The following is an 18,375-nucleotide window of genomic DNA, read 5'->3' on the forward strand; positions in this document are numbered from 1 at the left end:
GTTGATAATCAATTGTGTGTAAACCGGTGCGCATATATATATATATATATATTTGATCTTCGCACAGCGTGAGGTACACGTGCGAGCAGAATAGGCGTGGTCTCTACCACCATTTCTGTGTGGAGTGTGTGTGTGTGTGTGACACGTAAAAAAGACAGATCCGTGTAAGCCGGTGATCCAAGGGAAATGAAAAAAAGGGGCAGGGGAAGCAAAAATGGTACGCCTAAGCTTCTTATTTGAATACGCAAAGAAGACATGACAACCGAGAGAAAAGGTAGAAGGTAAGCTGTTCATTGTCTTGCCTCGACACCAACCCATACGTCAGTCTTGACTTTCGCGCGCATCTATGCTCTCTTGGCTATCACGTTAATCTCTTAATCCCCGTCCTCTGAGATGTAGCATTCCAACTCTTTCTCTCAAGAGTTTTAGCAAAATCTCGTTTTGTCTTTGAACCGAAATTCGAATTGTCTTTTGTTGACGTTGAGTTTTGAGGTCTTATTCTTCTTTGTTTGAGAATCCAATAGTTTCGGTAGGTAGACTCGATATTGCATTTTTTCGTTCGGTAAGGTGGAACTCAGGCCTCAGATTCAACAGTTTTCTCAAAAGCCATTTCTTTAAAATAAAACGGAACATTTAAATTCCCCCACTTAAATAGTTTGCAGCAAATTGCTTTCAATTGAAGTTCCTCGTTTACTGAGCTGTCTGAGCGAATGTTAATTGAAAGGCATTCAAGCGCATGATCAGTCTTTCCTAATTAGAGCGTTAGTGACATGTACGAATGTGTTGGTTTGAACTTTTTTTTTTCTTTCTTCCTAATACAGAGCAGAACGTTTTTCTCTTTGAGGGCATATTTGATCTTTGGCCGTCGCGTTCTCCCCTTTCTAACTATTCCGAAATAATACGAGGCTTGAGCGGCACCCAGAATTTTCAACATTCTTGGCCTCCTATAACGAAAAGAAAAAGGTAGACGGAGGAGGAGGAGCAGAGAAAAGAAGGAGAGGACCAAAGATGGCCGTTGAAAACAGGCAAGTCTGCTGTTCACCCATCAGCACCCAATAACCCGAAGGCACTTCACTCATTCCCAAAAGGTACTTTTACAAGAAGAAGGGAGATTTTCTTTTTCTTTAAAAAAAAAAATCCATCACAGATAATATCTATAAAGCTCTTCTTCAAACGATTGCGCACGGAAATTCAATCAGCGCTATTCTTTTTTTTTTAAACGCTGGCTAATTTTATATCTTTATTTTATTAGAGAAACACACCGACAAGAAAAACAACCGCTAGCAGAAGAGAAAGAAAAAAAAAAAAAATTCCCTTACTGTGAATCCCCCCCCCCCCCATCATTATATGCGATTATTAAGAGTTGATGAACAAACTTGTTGTCTGAGAAAAAATATAAAAAATTGGCTTTTCCATCGCTATACGATGGATGCGGAGTTGATGCGCGCAAAGTGAAGATCTGTGGGTTGTTTGTGTGTGGTCCTTCGAATTTTTTTTTCTTTGCCTTCAAGTGGGCGGTGTTTGGCGTGACAACCTCCCGCTAGCAACGCACGGCAGGTCGTCTTCGATTCGAGTCCTAACATGGCCTCTCTCGGTTTTTTCACTGCGCGTTCCTTTCCTATGTTGTTCTATCCATTTCTCTTTTCTGTTTATTTTCATTCCTTTTTTTTTTTTCACAGCGTTTTTTTTTCTTCTGCGACGAGCACAACATCCACCTTTCAACCGATAAATCAGAATGCTCTTCAACAGGCGATGCAGAGAAAGAGCCCCACCCGCTGATTTCCCCTATCCATATAAGTCGAAAAGAAGAGCCGTTTAAGCCAATTTAGGATGACAAGTCGCTAATTTCACCATTTCAATGGAAATTTTTTTTTCCTCTTCCTATTTAAGAAAAAAAAGGAGGGAGAAAGAAAGAAATGAGCTTGCACACATACACCACCACCAACCGATTGGAAATTGTTCAGTTGGGGGGGGGGGGGGGGGACATTTTGTGGCTGTTGGCGCTCTTCAGCTCTCCTTCTTCAATTTGGGATGTTGGACCTTTGATGGCTCTTTGGTCCGAAAAAACATGTTAGCGTCTAATGGGAATTCTTACATATCCTCCGAACCTAAACAGCGCGTTTGAATATGCGCAGCCTGTTAAGCTTCTTTTTTCAATGACCGCCATTCTATAACATTTCTAAGAGATACAGAATAATAAATACTCAAAATGTACATATTCAAAACTTGACCTTTTCTATGATTAATAAGCAAATGGCTTAAACATGTTGGATAGTATGGGCGCGCCTGAGATGTAGACACCACTCTAAATTCGGCAGGAAAAATCGCCATCAATCATCGCTCTGTGGTGCGCTTGTTAGAACCTGTGCGCCACGAAGAGCTTCCAAATGCTTGTAGCTCATCACACTCAATATATTTTGACCGTTTGTTCTATTTTCTACGTAACGTTGGCTGACGTCTTTGACGTTATTCTTAATGGCTCATAGTTGAGGGAACGTTTCAAAAGCCTTTCGGAAGGCCAACTCAAGGAACTTGGCTTACGACATGTCAACCGAGGATTGCATAAAAACGGGGATTTTTTTCCCGAATACAATTTATGAAATGCACACCGGAATAAGTGGGCAAATAAAAACCGGATTTAGGACGTGAGAAAGGTTTTAGAACTATAATTCGTTGGCTGCCATCAGCTGTTACAATAAGCAACACCCATTTCTAATCGGAGAAACAAATCAGTACATACATCAAACTCTTAAACACGAACCACTTAAAACATCGTGTCGTGCACAGTCCCGCCTTCCTTGCGCAATTGTCTTCCGAGTGGGCAAAACGCAGTTAACATTGCCAATAAATTTTAACGACGTCGAAAAAAAAAAAGAAGTCTTGCTTTTTAATCGGACGTTAATGTAGTTGAGGGATGGCATATGAGTATCATCAGCAATACAACGATTCCGCGTACTTTAAAGTCGGCTGTAAATGAAACATCAAACACAAGTATCATAAAAAAAAAAAAATGAAATAAAACTTTGGTCGCTTGCCTTCATTGCCACGGTCGTCATTATACGATATCCAATGAAAAAAAAAGGAGCAGGTAGAAGTTTGGAATGCTCGGTGCAACGTACCGGTATATATATACATATATATATATATAGTCATTATAGTTTAATGGAGATATGGTGCCGATAATGAAGGCAATAAAAAAACTACGAGGAACAATAACACGGCGGTCCTTTATAGACATACTCGTTGGTCGTTCGTTTTCCAAAAAAAAAGACGATCGGCCTTTCTTTTTAACCCATTTTTTTTTTTTTTTGGGGTTTCCTTGACGGCGGAATGTTTTCGTCCATTTCGCCGTTGTGAACCCTGAACTGTATAGTTACTGTATATGGTACTTTCGTTGCCCCAATTGTCATTATGTAGACCGTTTTCCAGTACGGAATGTCTTTTGGTTTCAAATCCCAATAGGATCGCTGATTGCTTTTATTGACGGCGGCCGTTGGAGTTGGCGGCATTTTTTAAAGACGACCCTGCCAAATATTGCCAATAAACATGACGGTTTTTTGGCTTTTTAAGTTCAATTTTTGATCGATTTGTTTCACATTTTATCGATGCCCTTTCTTTCTACGTACAGTTCAAACAGGGAAATAGCTCTGGATGAAAATGTTTGGCCGTTTTTGCGCTCCGCACAGCCGAAATGGCAAATAACTTTGAAAAGATAAGCTCGATCATCAGCGGGTTAGGGTACTTGGCTATTTATTATTTTATTACGTTCCGCCAAAAAAAAAAAAACCTCTTTAACAACCATTAAAAGAAGTTAAGGTGAATTACACAGCGCTCGTTTCAAAAGTAGGAAATAAAGCAAAGCGAACTGCTCTGCCACCAAAGACCATTACTACATTGTGATCATGTTTCTAAATGACAATTATTGGGGACTATATAAAATATTTTTTTTAAATCTGAGAGTCTATTAAAGATAATAAAAAAACTAGAGGCACTTATTGCCGATCGAATGCGTTATGGCCATCTCCGGTTATAAACTGCCAGCACTGGCCGCCACCACCCAAATGTGCGGTGGTTGACGCTTGGCTGTGATAGCGGTGGGCTATTAGCCAAACACAAAAGGGTGGCTATAAAATCTATATATATTTTCTTCTTGTCTTTATAGTCCTATGACGCAGAGGGTCTATAGCTGAGCTTTAGTTGTAAATATATTCACTCCGGCCGATGTTTACGTGGTCGTATATAGACTCGCGGAATTGAAAGAAAGTCGATGCATCGGACTGCGCGTCTTGTATAGGTTGAAGAGCAACATTTTCTCACGGGCTTTTTTTCTTACTCGCTTTCTGGTGGCCTTCGCTTTCCCACCGTTAAATTAGAAGAAACTATATAGAGATTGAAACGTCGTCAAGCTGTCCAAAACGCCTACCTCCGAATAGGATATTGCGCCTTTTGTTTTGTGAGTGCTGCCTATCTGTGCAGCGAGTCTCAGCCTTTTTTTTTTTTCTGAGCTGACAACAGAACCAAAAGAGGCTTCCCTTTTTTTTTTTTTTTTAGAATCATGTATTGCGGGTCATAAAAATAAAAAGGCAGTCGCACAGTTGCGGTCTTCTTCGATACGGTTGGACATCAGCGGACAGCACACATTTTAGCTTTCTCCGTAAAAAATAAAAGGAATACGTATAAATTTAGTATGTAAATATCTAAAATATTTTAATTCAATAGTCTTCTTTCTGTCTATCTTGATACTGAATTTTTATTGGTATAAGGTAAAATGTTTTTGAGTCATACGTATCTTGTGTCGTTGCCGAACCATCGACGTATAGCGTACGTCAAAAGCTTATGGTTCGACTATAAAGGCAGCAATGCGAAGTTGAAAACAGGCTAAACGACAATAAGTCGAAGACTGTATGTAAAACAGGTTGTAAAAAAAAGAAGAAAGAACTTGGTTGAAGGGTTTATTTCCATTTTCATGCCAATGTTACTATATAAAGCATGTCGTACATGGTGTGGGCTGCTGGATGTCAACATCTTCTTTCTCTTCTATAGTTTCTGTTGCAAGCGCAGCGTATTCTCTTCCAACGAAGAAGGTTGTTGATAGCGCAACGTGACTAATTCGTTTCGAATATATGCCCTTCCAGGTGTCACCACAATTGACTGTGGCCCGACGTAATTTTACATGAAAGAAAGGTGGGCTGCATGGTTTTCTCGGCTAGCAATTGTTTATGGCTGCAACCCAACGGTGTCAATAAAAAATTGAGGGGCTGTTGGGTTGATTGGATAAGAAAGAAACTCCTCTTTCGGGTTGTAAATAAAATGTTCCTCATCGGTTGTCACTTGTACATCTATAAATATAAGACGGTGGTTTGTCTGTTTTGCTCTAACGTTTCGGGGCAAGCGGGCTGACGTGCAATTGGGAGAAGTCCAATCATAGTGTTGGTAATAAGCGCACCTGAAACCGCATCCGCCGTGGCTATTTTTAAGTATGTACCCCCACGGAGACGTTCTAGCTCATTCGGATGTGGAAGGCGGACGTTACTTGATAATTACAAGACAATACAAAGCCCAATCGAGTGTCGCGTCATTTGACTTGTTTACGAATCTCGATCAGCAAGTTGGCCTCAAGTATTGGTGGAAACCGATAGTGATCTCCACCTGGTTTGAACACCTTGGCTAACAGAGAGAATGAAAGGGGAAAACGTTGGAGCTCTGCGGTGAAATAAAAAACCATTTGAAGTGTTTATTTCGATTGTTTCTTGATGAAACGACCATATAATTTATACGATAGACACGTTTTCGCGTGGCTGGTAGGAGATGAAAGTGTTCAGTTGCAAAAGTGACTCAATAGCGGCATTTTTATTTCAAGGCATGTCCATTAGAAAAAGAGAAAGAAAGCTATAAATTCACGGTCAAATAGATTTCAGCAGTCCTAGAAGCTCCATGAGAGTGTTTTTCACGTGATATAAAGCATTCACTTCGCAAATGGTTTGTGACCGTTGGCAATTGTATCAATAGAAATAGGAATCAGCTGAAGAAGTGAGCAACTCGTTCTACAGTTTGTCCTTTCTCATTGCACAATTTTCAGTGGTCGATGGTGAAAACCAACGAAAGACATCCATCAAATCCCACACTAATACATGATGTAAAAATCTCACAGCCTTTTTTGTTTACTTCTGAGTTGTCAAATGGAACAGTTAAAAGCAATACTCCCAAGTCACAATGTTTCGGCATACCATTTTCAATTCTGTAGTTTGATGGGCACTGCGTCTGTCCTTGCGTTTTCTATACGCGTACTGTTTACACGTAGACCCATAGGTAAAAAAAAAAAAAAGTGGGACCAACCAGGTTGTAAAAACCCGTGGCTAATATTGACCAGGGGAAGTCTTTGTACATATCTGTGTGTGACAGGCGAAAGAGAGAGAGAAAGGCTGAGATTTTATAGATGGAACTGTCGTTTCCCACAGTCACGTTGGCCAGGAGGTCGTATTTTAAAGCGATGGCAATCTGTAATATTTTGCGTCGAACTGAAGGCTACTCTTTTTGCAACATGTGCAACCTATTTTTTTTTTCCAGTCCCATCATAAAAAAACGTAGAAAAACAAAAGTTCAGTTGCATTTTCAACGAATGAAAATCACGTAAAATGCATGAATTGAATATATTAAATAAGCAAGCGGCTGCGTTCAGTCGGTATCCACTGGATCACATAACCGAACAGCCTCAACTCATATTCTTTCGTCTATATATTCTTTTGCGGGATGTCACAGCAAGTGGGCAGATGTTCCCACTTGATTTCGACGTTTTATGTACACACAAAAGACACATATAAGCATCGCAACGTATAACAGCATTTTCATTTGCGGTTTGCCCATCCGAATGGCTAGTAGCAGCTTCTTTCAACGTGTGTATACAGCAGCAGCTGGGTCCTAACCAAATATAAAACATCTTCTGCCTTGTTCTCATTTCACCCCGTATGTGTAAAAGAAAGAAAAAGGCACACGATCTTAACGACCGCGGAACAGTTCCCAGCATCAGGCGCGTCGTTGCAAGCTGATTGCTTTTCTGTGTGCTATATCTTTTTTGTGTTTTTTTTTTTTTTCATACGAAGACGTCTGCTTGTCTCGTATAAGCCAAACTACGGAAATGCTATCTGATCTATAAAAAATTTGATGACGCATTACTGAAAAACGTTGAACGTTTGTACCCACGCGCATTTCAGTGGGAGAACACACCTCATTAAAAACGAAATCGTTATAACCGTATAGCATTTAAATCTTTAAAGATCATAATCAGCTTGATGCCGTAACGTAACAGGCTTGGTGAAGTGATACTTTGTCCGTGTAAGTAATACACAAGCGCGTCATTTTATATCCCTCGTTTTGGGTGGTGTTCAATTTTTATACAGGAAATCAGTTTTACCCAAACGCATATAGTGATATGTTTTAAATATGAGGTATTATATGGAGAAGGCGCGTGGCTGTCGTTACTGTCACCGCTGCCCATCAAAGGGGGAGAGACGTTACGTGAATGAGCAAACTGACACGCATGAAATCTTGGTCGCACTCGTCAAATGTGTCTCAGCGAGAGAGAGAGAGAGAGAGAGGCCCCCGTAGGTGACGTTTGAGTATAAAGAGAATAACAAGTCACATGACGGAGAGTTCATCAGAGGCATCAACAGCAGCCGCGGAATGCTGGAATCATATATGCAAGGCAACGCTCGATCGCCAAGTCCCTTTTTCTTTTTTGAACACTCTCCTCATCTTTCTTTTCCCTTCACCCCATAACGGCCCTGTGTTTCCTCCTATTTTTCTCGTCTTCTTTTTTTTTTTTTTTACATCGACGAATATTTCAAAGATGTTTGATGGGCCATTCAAAACTTTCTCGCTTCCACACAGGAAAAGGACGAGACCCGACGTGTCGCTTTCGAGCACGTGCGTCGTTGACACATGAGTCTCATTTCAAATGCAGCGCTCGTTCACTAAACAGCCACGCAATACGCAGAGTTGAACACATTTCGTTAGGGAAAATCACGGATAAAAAAAAAACGCAAGGCATTCATTTAACGTCCAATTTCAATAAGAAAAATCAAAGAAGGAAAAATGCGCTGCGTGGGATTTAAAAAAAAAAAGTATAGCCATTATTTGGGATAGAACCTAATTGAAGCGAGCGGGAGTTACGGCTCGAGTCTTCAAAAATAAAGTGAGTGCCTTTGGCAGAAGGCAAAAGAGCTAATCAAGGTATACTGTTGAAATAAACCATATTTCCTCAAATTGAAAGAAATAAGGAAGAACGAAGGGGAACGCCATGCCGCAAAATAAATTGTGCATCGTGAGCTTTAAACAGGTATGAGACGTGAGTTAGACGACAGAAAATTCAATTGAAAAGACGGACGAAAGAAAAAAAGAAAAAAAAATCCACGCGTGAATTGATAAAACAACTTCCTGAACTAAATGATTTTTTTTTTTGTTCTGTGGTGCCTGCCGTTGTTGTTGTTTTCGTTCAGTGTTTCACGCGGGTGATGATTGCCCTGCCTTGTGGCTGAATATAACGTGGCCGCAGCGTTGTGTGGTCGGGACTGATTGGTTCGTTGACTCTCTTTCTTTAGCCAACACACACGAAGCAGACAAAAACAAGCGCGCAGACAAACAAATAATGTGAGAACCGTGTAATCACGCCGTCTCTCTCCCTTTCTCCCTCAATAAAAATATAAGACTCGAAAATGGTGACTCCCTTTTGTGGTGGCTCTTGCGCGCTTATAGCTTGTACCCACCATCACAGACTGGCAAGGCTATACAAAATAACATTCCACCAATCGGGACTGAACAAAGCATGACCATAAATAGTCTATGTCTGACTATGGGAAAAAAAACAAAAGAAAAAACAGAGAAAAAGAACGAACCCCGTTATTTGAGTCTCGCGCCCACTTCGATCCCAATTGTTTCTGGCCCGTTGTGGTTCTCTCGAGGTAGCTGATTGCACGAACAGATCACTTGCACGGACTTCCATCGCGTGAACAGAATACATCATTTTTTTTTTGTTCTTCTTTTTTAATCGCCATAAAAATAAACTTATAGCGGTTCAACAGACCAAGTGCTGTTGTGAGGTAACAAAGCATGTTATTAACTGAGCCATATATATACAGTTTAACGAGTCGGCCGCTTATCATCGATTACCCAATGTCAGGCTTATGGTTCGTACGATACGAATGTATTTCAGTTAAACTATGAGCCCTATAAATCTAATGGCATCGACAGTATTTGCCTACTGTTTTTTGTTTTTCGTCGTCTAGTTTATCAGCGATAAATAGAGCCTGGTCATCCCAGGGTCTTCGAGACTCGAATACAAATGACTGTCCCATTTGCAACGCGTGACAGATGCATTGCAAACTATATAGCAACCTTCCGGCATATCGAGTTTAAAAAAAAAAAGCAAGTACAACGCGGGAGTTTTATTGCACCTCGATTGCCAAAAATCCTCCATTGATGACGTATAGATAATTGTCAAGGTCTGCTCAGATTTTGTTTTATGACCTGAACCTTTTTTTTTTTGGAGGGGGCACTGACTGTGTATACGAAATCAACCAATTCTGTTAGCAAAACGAAAGTTAGAACGAAACAAAAAATGTATCTACTAAGTAAGGGATGTGTATAGAAGAAAAAAAAAAGGAGAATACAAATGGCAAGACATCAGTATAAGTGCAGGTGGGCCATTGTTCTGTCTAACCGAGCCACGACAAATGTAAGGCTAAAAACCATGATGGGAGGGGAGGAAAAAGAAGAAAAAAAAAACACAGTGAAATGGATTTTTTTTTTTTATGGGACCCGGGGGTGAAAATGCAGTGCTAATCACCGCGATTTGTTGTAGCTACCTTAAGCTTGACGTCGACCCAACTTGAGTGCTCAACTCGACAAGTTACAGCAGTATAACTCAGGCCCGAATTGAAGCACAAACCTTCCATAGGAAAACAAAAAAAAAAAAAAACTAGCGTTCGTCTACAACGATATATATCGTTTGTGGACGTGAGATGCCTGGATATTTTTATCTGAAAAAGAGAGGACACGTCTTCAGAATCTTTTAGCTTTGGGGGAAATAAAAAACAAACGGGTTTCCTTTTCGTTTGCTTTGGCTGCTGTTTCATATTGATAGGCCACCAGCTCCCTACTGTCCGATGTTGATGCTGATGCTGAAACAGAATAATGTGATGCCCACCCACAGAGCTGCCAGTTAAATAATCTCCCTTGTCTGCTAAGAGTATAGACTCGAGAAGCTCGTGTCCATGAAGTCTCCTATCGCTTGACGCTGACACAAAAGAAAAACAAAAGAAAAAAGAAATCAACTAAATTCTTTTTTTTTTTTTTTTTCTATTGTATACCATTTTCCCTTGAAGTCTTGTCACTATATTACTTGATACAGCTACCAAATTTACAAGAGCAAAACATGTAACGTATTCAAGTTGTTCAGGATTATACAAGTAACTGCGAAGCTCAAAGCGAAACAGATCTAGAAAAATTGACTACGCAATATTGGGTTGTTAACTTCATCAACTGAATATTTTTATTCGGTTTCGAGTTGATGTACTAGGAATAGAACGTTTATGCCGGCCAACCTATGCCGCTGCTAGAAATGGTAGCAAACCAGTTAGTATAGGAGGACACACTTTGGTTTCTATTTTTATTCTATAGGGGCATAAACGAAGTAAAAAAGGAGCCGCTATATGACGATGATAATATAGAAAAATATGATGCCAAGACCGTCTACACAAAAGGATAATGTTTGTTGTGCAAGCATTTCAACCATAAAGGATATTTAGCGTTGGGAAAATAAAAAGAGATCTTACTCAGATTCATCGCAACCGCTACACAAAAAGGCTCTTTTGAAAAAGAAAAAAAAAAGAGCATCGCGTAGTCATAGGACATATATAGCACTGAGCGTCTGTCACAACAATTCAATAGCCCTCCCCCCTGCTGGCCATACACCATCACCCTCCACAAGCAGGATCTACGTATAAGTATTTTATGTATGAACAAGAGTCAGATGCCATATGCCGACCATGATAGAACTATATCCTTATATAGAGGAGGGGAAGTCGAAAAATAGGGGGGATGTGATATCAAAAAAAAAAAAAAAAAGAGACAAGTTAATGCTGATGTAGAACTGCTGCGCACGGATCCTCTCCTTATACTCGAGCGATGAAACGCGCAACAGCTGCCGCAATAGTTATATCAGCAAACAATGCCGTGTGAATTGAAGGTTCTGTCACCAACACGAAATCGAACTGGTTATCATATTTATTTTTCGTCACATTCAAAAATGAGAAGCCTCAACGCGTTTGTTCGTAACTTGCTATTTTTTTTTTTATAGCCTATCGAATGAGGTAACCAGCGGCACAGCTTGCAGGTATAGAGATCCAACGTTGGGCTGTACGTATTTGTTATGTAACGAGGGATTTCAATGCGCCAATATGAAAGCTCTTTCTCGGACGGTGAATGTGTTCAATAAAAAATAAAATTGGCAACATCAGTGGAAGGATGTGTATTCCTTATTAGAGTTGTATACAACAAGTGAGTATGACTCGTATACGAGAGCACCGAGAACACCTTTATTTATATACCAGGTATATAAATATAAAGCTGGAATATGCTGGCACCTTGTAAATTGATTTCTCTATTTGATCATTACATTTCGTTTGGTTTTCAGAAATGGCCCCGAAGGCCGGAACTGTAATGAAGATGAAAGAGTCGAAGCCGTCGACTTGATGTGCTGCCTTCAATAAATTGCATTTCACAGGCATTTCGAATCTCCTTTTGGTTGGTGCGCAAGCGCCAGACCACCCACAGCGTTCCTCCAAGATGAGGAACGCCGAGTCTCGGTTTAAAAAAAAAAATTTTTTTTTTACTTCTTTTTTTCTTTTTCAACTCGTATTCTTTATATTCTTGTTATCAAAGTGATGAAGTCAACGAGGCTGAAGAGATAATTTTTGAGGCAGCCAGAGAAGGGAACCATCCCTTCTTTTGGATTGGACGAAAGTTGGACCAATCGTGAAAGTAAAAGAGGCGGTCACTTGCTCCAGCCGACTCCGCCTTTCTCCGTTCCAGCACTGGAGCCTTTTCTCACAAGTTGTTTTTAAGCCCCCGCCAGCTACTTGAGCTGTCGTCAGTCGTCGACAGCACTTGCTCCAAAGCACACATATCTCAATCAAGCGCACTAATTGGCTTCAAACTTGTCAGTTGTTTTTTGTTTTTTTTTGTACCGTCGCTTGGAGTGGTGTGTGTTCGTGCAAAATCGACAGCAAAAAAAAAAAAAAAAAAAAAAATGGCAGACGTATCGCAACACCAACTTCTTCTCTCCGAGTGTTATCGAGGCTCCAGCCCACGAAGTGCCTCAACTCCAGGACCGGCGGCTCCTGACAGCCCGGCCAATTCGGCTTCAGGCCGCTTTTCAGCTTCACCTTCCGTCGCAGCAGCTTTGTTGTCACCATCCCTCGCCGGCGCCAACTGTTTCGCTCCAAACTACCACTATTCGCCCTACCATCATCATCACCACGCAGTAAGCCAACATCCAGCAGCATTAGGTCTCATGGGTTCTTTCCTCAGTGTCGGATCTTACGCTCCGTACGCGGCACTTGCTGCCGCAGCGGCCGCAGCCGCTGCCGGCATGGCCGGTCACCTAGCACCGCCGCTAGCCCCTCCACCTTTGCTGCATCCGCTGAGCCGCCTGAGACAATCATCACCGACATCCCAATCCGTTTCCAGAGTTCTGCCCTTCTCAGTCGAGAACATCCTCAAGCCGGAATTCGGCCGCAATCATCCGTCCGCAGAATCGACTTCGACCGAGGCCGCGGATGACCAAGAAGCTAACCAACCTGAGCTCAAACCTTTAAACAGAGAATCGATCAAGAGGACAGCTTCGTCTGCATCCATCACGAGCCCTTCACTTGGTAGCAAACGCGTGAAATCATCCACTGCCGTCTCGCCTCCGCTGACGAACAAGAAAACACCTTCCGTTTCAATCAAAGCTGATCCAGCTGATCTATCGGGACGTACCAGCAGCTGCACTGATTCCTCATCGTTCTCATCTGGCGAAGGAAGCAGCAACGGGAAAGACGGTGAGCAGTCTGGAGGCCCCACAGAACTACCTACCGACCCAACCAAAATGACCGATCCAGCTAAATGGCCTGCTTGGATCTTCTGCACTCGCTATTCTGACAGACCTTCTTCTGGTGAGTTCCTTTCATTTGCATACCGTCTACTGTATCATAAGGGTTTTAGCACCGCTAGGGCTTAGCATTTAGACTACGAGCCTAATGTCAATAGAATCAAACCTATTCCAGACGAGGAGTTTGTTTTGAACTGTTGGTTCGCATGCGATTTTTATGGCAAAGGAGCGTCCGATCAGATTTGAGCAGCTTCTCTTGCTTTCATTTGGCATTTATTTGTATTCAAAGCCGGCCACGTAATCGCTCTTGAATGTAGCCGAAGGCGACTTTTGTTGGGCATCTTTGTAAATCTACTCGTACAGCTCGTCTCTTTCTGAGAATTTTGCTAGACGATTCTCCACACACACACACACACACACACAACGAAAAACCAATTGATTTTAATATGCGCGGGGCGAGTCATCAGAAAGGCTGTAAGCAATTTAAAACCGTTATCGACTGAGCTCTACATGATGACGCCCCTCACTTGGTCGATGGGGTTCAGTAAAGTACAAGGAAAGTGACCAACACAAAAATCGATATAGACTTCAGAGTTTGATTGTTTACGGTCTGGTTATAGGCCGTGTAGCGTATGATCCCTTTCGATCGGCAGAGTTTCAATGATTTTCAGTCTTACTAGTAAACTGGTATGTTTTGTAACTGATATACACGACGTAGCACAACACATCCAAATAGAAAATAAAGAACACACAGCAACCAGGATTCTGCACATAAAACATATAGTTATAATCATACACTGCTGTGAGGGGGGGGGGGGGAGGCACGCCAGGGCAATTGTAGCGTGATTTACAGCTATTTTATATATCCCGCGACAGTCATTGTGGCTGCAGATCCCGGATGGTTTGCCATAGAACTGAAATGTCAGGCGAAAAAAAAAACAAGTGCTGATCAAGTCCTCAAACGTCTTTATAAATGCATTTCAAAAGGAACTCCTGCTGTTCAATATTTTTGTGTTGGTGACCCCACTGGCTATACACTCTCCGCGTCATACATAAAGAAAAAAGACATTTGTACGTAACACTAAAGAACTTTCTATTTTTTGAAATGAAGAAGGGGAGAGAGAGAGAGAGGGGACTGAATTGAAGGAAAAAGAAACGAGAGGTCACCATTGCTGGTTAACTGGTTTTAAAGGTTGGTCTGGTCACCAGTGATAAGGCCCTTAATATGTGAGCGCATGGGTGAGCACACGTCGCAACGGCGACAGCCCTATTCATACATGGTGGTGCGATATCTATGCCACCAACGCTGACTTAATAGAAATGTACGTGATTTTCACAACTAAAAGCAAACAAACTCAAGTTAATTTCTTTACACATTCAGACTCTTGATTGCAATTAGAATTAGAATTTTTCAAAAATGTCATGCAGAGCTCGTTTTGCACAGGGTAGCACTGCAAATGCGAAAGATGCGAAGTTTATTACAGGTATATGACATCAATGTCCTTTTCCATACGGCCGCCCTGTGCGAACTCAATTGGCGTTTGACCTTTTTATTTTTTTTTCTTCTTAAAAACTGTGATGGTTATCTTTTTCATGTCTGTTGAGCTGGCGCTTTGGCCATGTTCAGGATAAAAAAAAAAAAAAATACGGGACAGCATGGGCCATAAAAATGTAGCGAAGAGAGACATATAGAAAGAGAGAAAGGCAAAGAGGGCTTATCAGCGACCATTTCAGTGATTGAATAAGAGAGACACAACACTGGTTGGAAAAGAGACGTGAAGAAGATATAACTTTTAGGCTTTTATTTCTGTGTGTATATTTATTTACATTTTTGTGCGCGCGTGTTTGTGTTGTGTGTGCGCCAAGTTGAAGGCGACGCGCTTTCAGAGGAAAGAGAGAGAGAGCCTCCCAAAGATAGCGACCACCCGGGCGACCAACCGACCTGACTCGCCATGTGAGGTTCTTCTTCTCCATTGCTTTTATTCCCCTTTATTTTATTTATTTTTCCTTCTTTCGTTTCCAAGTTACCACGGGTTACAGTTTTTTTTTCTCTTTTAATTACGTTTTTCCTATCAACCCACACTTCCGTGAGAGATTTTAATCGTCTAATTGGGTTAATTGGCGCTGAGAATTCACACATACGATTGCAGGATGCATAAAAAGATAACGACTAATTCATATCAAATCGATTGATTTGTCTTATATACTGTGTGGCTCCATTTTTGAAATCGTTTGCATTAATAGCTCGCTTTCGTAATGCATAGCAATCTCAAAATTGGCTGCCGCAGATTGCCATGATTAGGGCTTCAAAAATGATGAAATTTCCAGACGGCTTCTACCAGTGCCTCTTTCCCTTCTTTTATTTTAGCGCGTTATTCAAGTGATCCCCTCGAAAGCGAAGAGGAAGCAAACTTAGCTAGTCGCCTGAAGCTTTCACTTGATGGATTAACTATGTGATCATATAGGGAATGGAACACGGTACACGAGTCAGCCATATAGTTGGGGTCTGCATTTCGGAATGGGGGAACCCAGTAAAAAAACCAAAAAAAACAAAAAGAGCGTGTATCAAAACTAGACAGTGATTAAGTTCGTCGGTTATTTGTACATGACAGCAACGAGGAGGGTTCTCTAGCAGGCTGCGTGTGGTTTTCAACTACAAACGTACAGCTGTTCTTATCAACCGTCACATGGAATTTCGCATGGCTGTCGCACGTATTATAAGGCAATGCCTTAATTAATACTTGAATTCCTTTCGAATAACTGCGCTAAAAGCAAATCGCAATAGCGAACGATGTATTTTATTTTTGTATAAATAATTCCTGCTTCAATTTCGATGGCCGTGATGTGTTTGGGTGGTCTGTATTGGACATGAGCTTCCTTAGGCTTCGTCGATTATACCCAGCAGCAACAAACAATCTGAATCTGTTGCTGCTTCCTCTCGTGCAGCTCACCGGACAATTGCATCCATCTTCATCCGTATACTTTTCTGAGAGTTGAAAACTATTGTAAAAAAAAAACCTTGTGCGTATATAACTTCATCCACAAAGGTAGATGAAGCAATCATCATGACTCCCTTCAAAAGACAGCCATAATGGCCCACTGTCATCCGCCTCTATAATTTTCTTATCTGGCATTTTCGGCTCAATCTTCTACGTTATTATTCTCTCTTAACAAGGCACGCTGAACCCGGGAGTCATTCCATAACAAAACAAAATAAAAAGGGAAAAAAAAAATGTTTCTGTGAATTCATGAACACTCCTCTCCTCCTAGTTCAAGTTATTACCGACTGTACGATCTATGCAGCCGTGCATTGCATAGCATTTTATTTTCATTTTAATCTATTTGGCGATTTAAAAAGCAAATGAAGCTGTCTCGCATTTTTCCGAGTACGAATAAACTAGCGTGAACACAATTTGGCAATCATAATTCGTGGGTATAGTGGCACGTTGTCAAGACTCAGAATGTTGTGCCCGCTCATACGTCATCCTATCAAAATGAATATAACTGGGAGAAGCCAAGATTTGTGTCGGAATTCCTTAGACGATAGATTGCAACGAAGAATTTGTCTGCTTGGAATGAGATCCTTTTGGATGAAACTTAAGGAGATGAAGATGATTGACGGTTGTACGACGTAACCAATATACACACGGCTGTATATACGCTCTCTTCGCATCAATCCATCTTACGAATCAATAACGATTCGTAAGCCATAACTGAGTCGTGTCGTATCACACTACACAAGTTTAAAAAAAAAAAAAAAGAGAAAGACCAACATTCTTGGAATAGCTACAGAATTAAAGATTTTGGCAATCGGATATCTTTTTTCGATGGCGTCTTAACCTTTTGGGAAAGGCATCAAGTTGAGTCTATAGGATTTTCAGGTCAATCAACAAGTTTAGGATGGGCTATTCCGTTAGCATAATATTTATTTTCCTTAAGTGATATTTCTAAACAATAAAAAAAGGCAAGCTTAATAATGTTTCAATTATTCTTTATGTTTCAGGTCCCCGACTACGCCGCACCAAAAAGGACCGGAATGCCGAGGAGAAGCGCCCACGGACAGCTTTCACATCTGAGCAATTAGCTCGTCTGAAAAACGAATTTACCGAAAATCGTTACCTAAACGAGAAGCGTCGCCAAGAGCTGGCCAACGAGTTGCAATTGCACGAAAACCAAATCAAAATCTGGTTCCAGAACAAACGAGCCAAAATTAAGAAGACCACCGGGCAGAAAAATCCCCTGGCACTGCAGCTCATGGCTCAGGGTCTTTACAACCATTCGACCGTCCCAGTCGGCGAAGAAGACGAGGACGAAGAATTCTACGCTTCTCATCAGCAGCAACAAAGGGAGCAGCACAGTGAATAAAGACGCGATCGTGTGTGTCATCCTTCAATCAAAAAAATTATAAACGTCTATACGATTCACTCATCCAATTCGCCAAAGAAGATTTGTAGCCTCCAATTGAAACAAAAAAAAAATGTCTGGCTCTATTCTATAAAAACCTCTTCTCCATTTCTATACGTTTGCAACAGGACTAATGGAGATCGATTTCTTCTTCTCTCGAGATCGAGGTTCCCAACAGCTCTGGTTGTGTTGTTGTTGTGGAAAGCAGTATTTAAATAATTGTTTTTTCGTGCCATATTGTTTTCAATGTTGAATTTCATCTGCTATCGGTAGACCGACATAGTACATAGACCATAACAAAGCCTATTTTATGATCACATAATGACATGCCCAGTTGGACTTCCCTTTCCTCCTTTTTTTGTTCAATTACATATTGCAAATGGTTTCTTTTTTTTTCATATATATAAATCTCATCTATTGATTCCTATCGTATTTTTTATCTTTGACATTCAAGAAAGTTCGCAATACTTTGTCGCGTTGTCCCCGTATGTACTCGGCCATTTTCATTTGTGTTGCACTTACGACATGCAGTGCTGTATATCTGTGAATAAATTCTCAGTATTCCCAACGACACGTGACTGTTGTTTTACTTGGCCAATTGAATTGTCAGCCGAGGAAAGGGTTGCATCGGAAATCAATATCTCGTCCTGCATCAACCTAATCAGTTTACTATTAAAAATCAATTTTCGGGACTTTCACTTGCTTTGCTCGTAGACATCTGTATGGTCCACTAACTCCAATGCTAGTCGATGCTTGACGCGCTTGAATGTTGCGCTTTGTGGGTTAAGGTCATCTTGATGGCCACATTCAAGCATTTTTTTAAA

The 18,375-nt window shown here is 41.0% G+C and overlaps 2 protein-coding genes across 2 annotated transcripts in view; both read left to right on the top strand.

Moving 5' to 3' along the window:
- The first annotated feature begins 3,109 nt into the window (after positions 1 to 3,109).
- The window catches only part of LOC130690976 (glutamyl-tRNA(Gln) amidotransferase subunit A, mitochondrial-like), a 60,546-nt gene continuing 45,280 nt past the window's right edge, over positions 3,110 to 18,375 (top strand). Inside the window, exon 1 of the mRNA XM_057513865.1 lies at positions 3,110 to 3,115. The gene's annotated coding sequence lies outside the window, so the exon portion shown is untranslated. The remainder of the gene's footprint in view (positions 3,116 to 18,375) is intronic.
- On the top strand, positions 12,147 to 18,120 carry LOC130691066 (homeobox protein engrailed-1a-like). The gene is made up of 2 exons (XM_057513971.2): positions 12,147 to 13,211; positions 17,151 to 18,120. Exons 1-2 carry the CDS (start codon positions 12,305 to 12,307, stop codon positions 17,510 to 17,512), a joined length of 1,269 nt encoding a protein of 422 aa, XP_057369954.1. The 5' UTR covers positions 12,147 to 12,304; the 3' UTR covers positions 17,513 to 18,120.

Source organism: Daphnia carinata, chromosome 1, assembly GCF_022539665.2.
Source record: "Daphnia carinata strain CSIRO-1 chromosome 1, CSIRO_AGI_Dcar_HiC_V3, whole genome shotgun sequence".
NCBI lineage: Eukaryota > Metazoa > Arthropoda > Branchiopoda > Diplostraca > Daphniidae > Daphnia > Daphnia carinata.

Excerpts from the sequence above, each read along its gene's own strand:
- LOC130691066 (XM_057513971.2), top strand. The coding sequence starts at position 12,305 with ATGGCAGACGTATCGCAACACCAACTTCTTCTCTCCGAGTGTTATCGA. Across the intron at positions 13,212-17,150 it reads TTCTGACAGACCTTCTTCTG|GTCCCCGACTACGCCGCACC; the intron begins GTGAGTTCCTTT and ends TTTATGTTTCAG.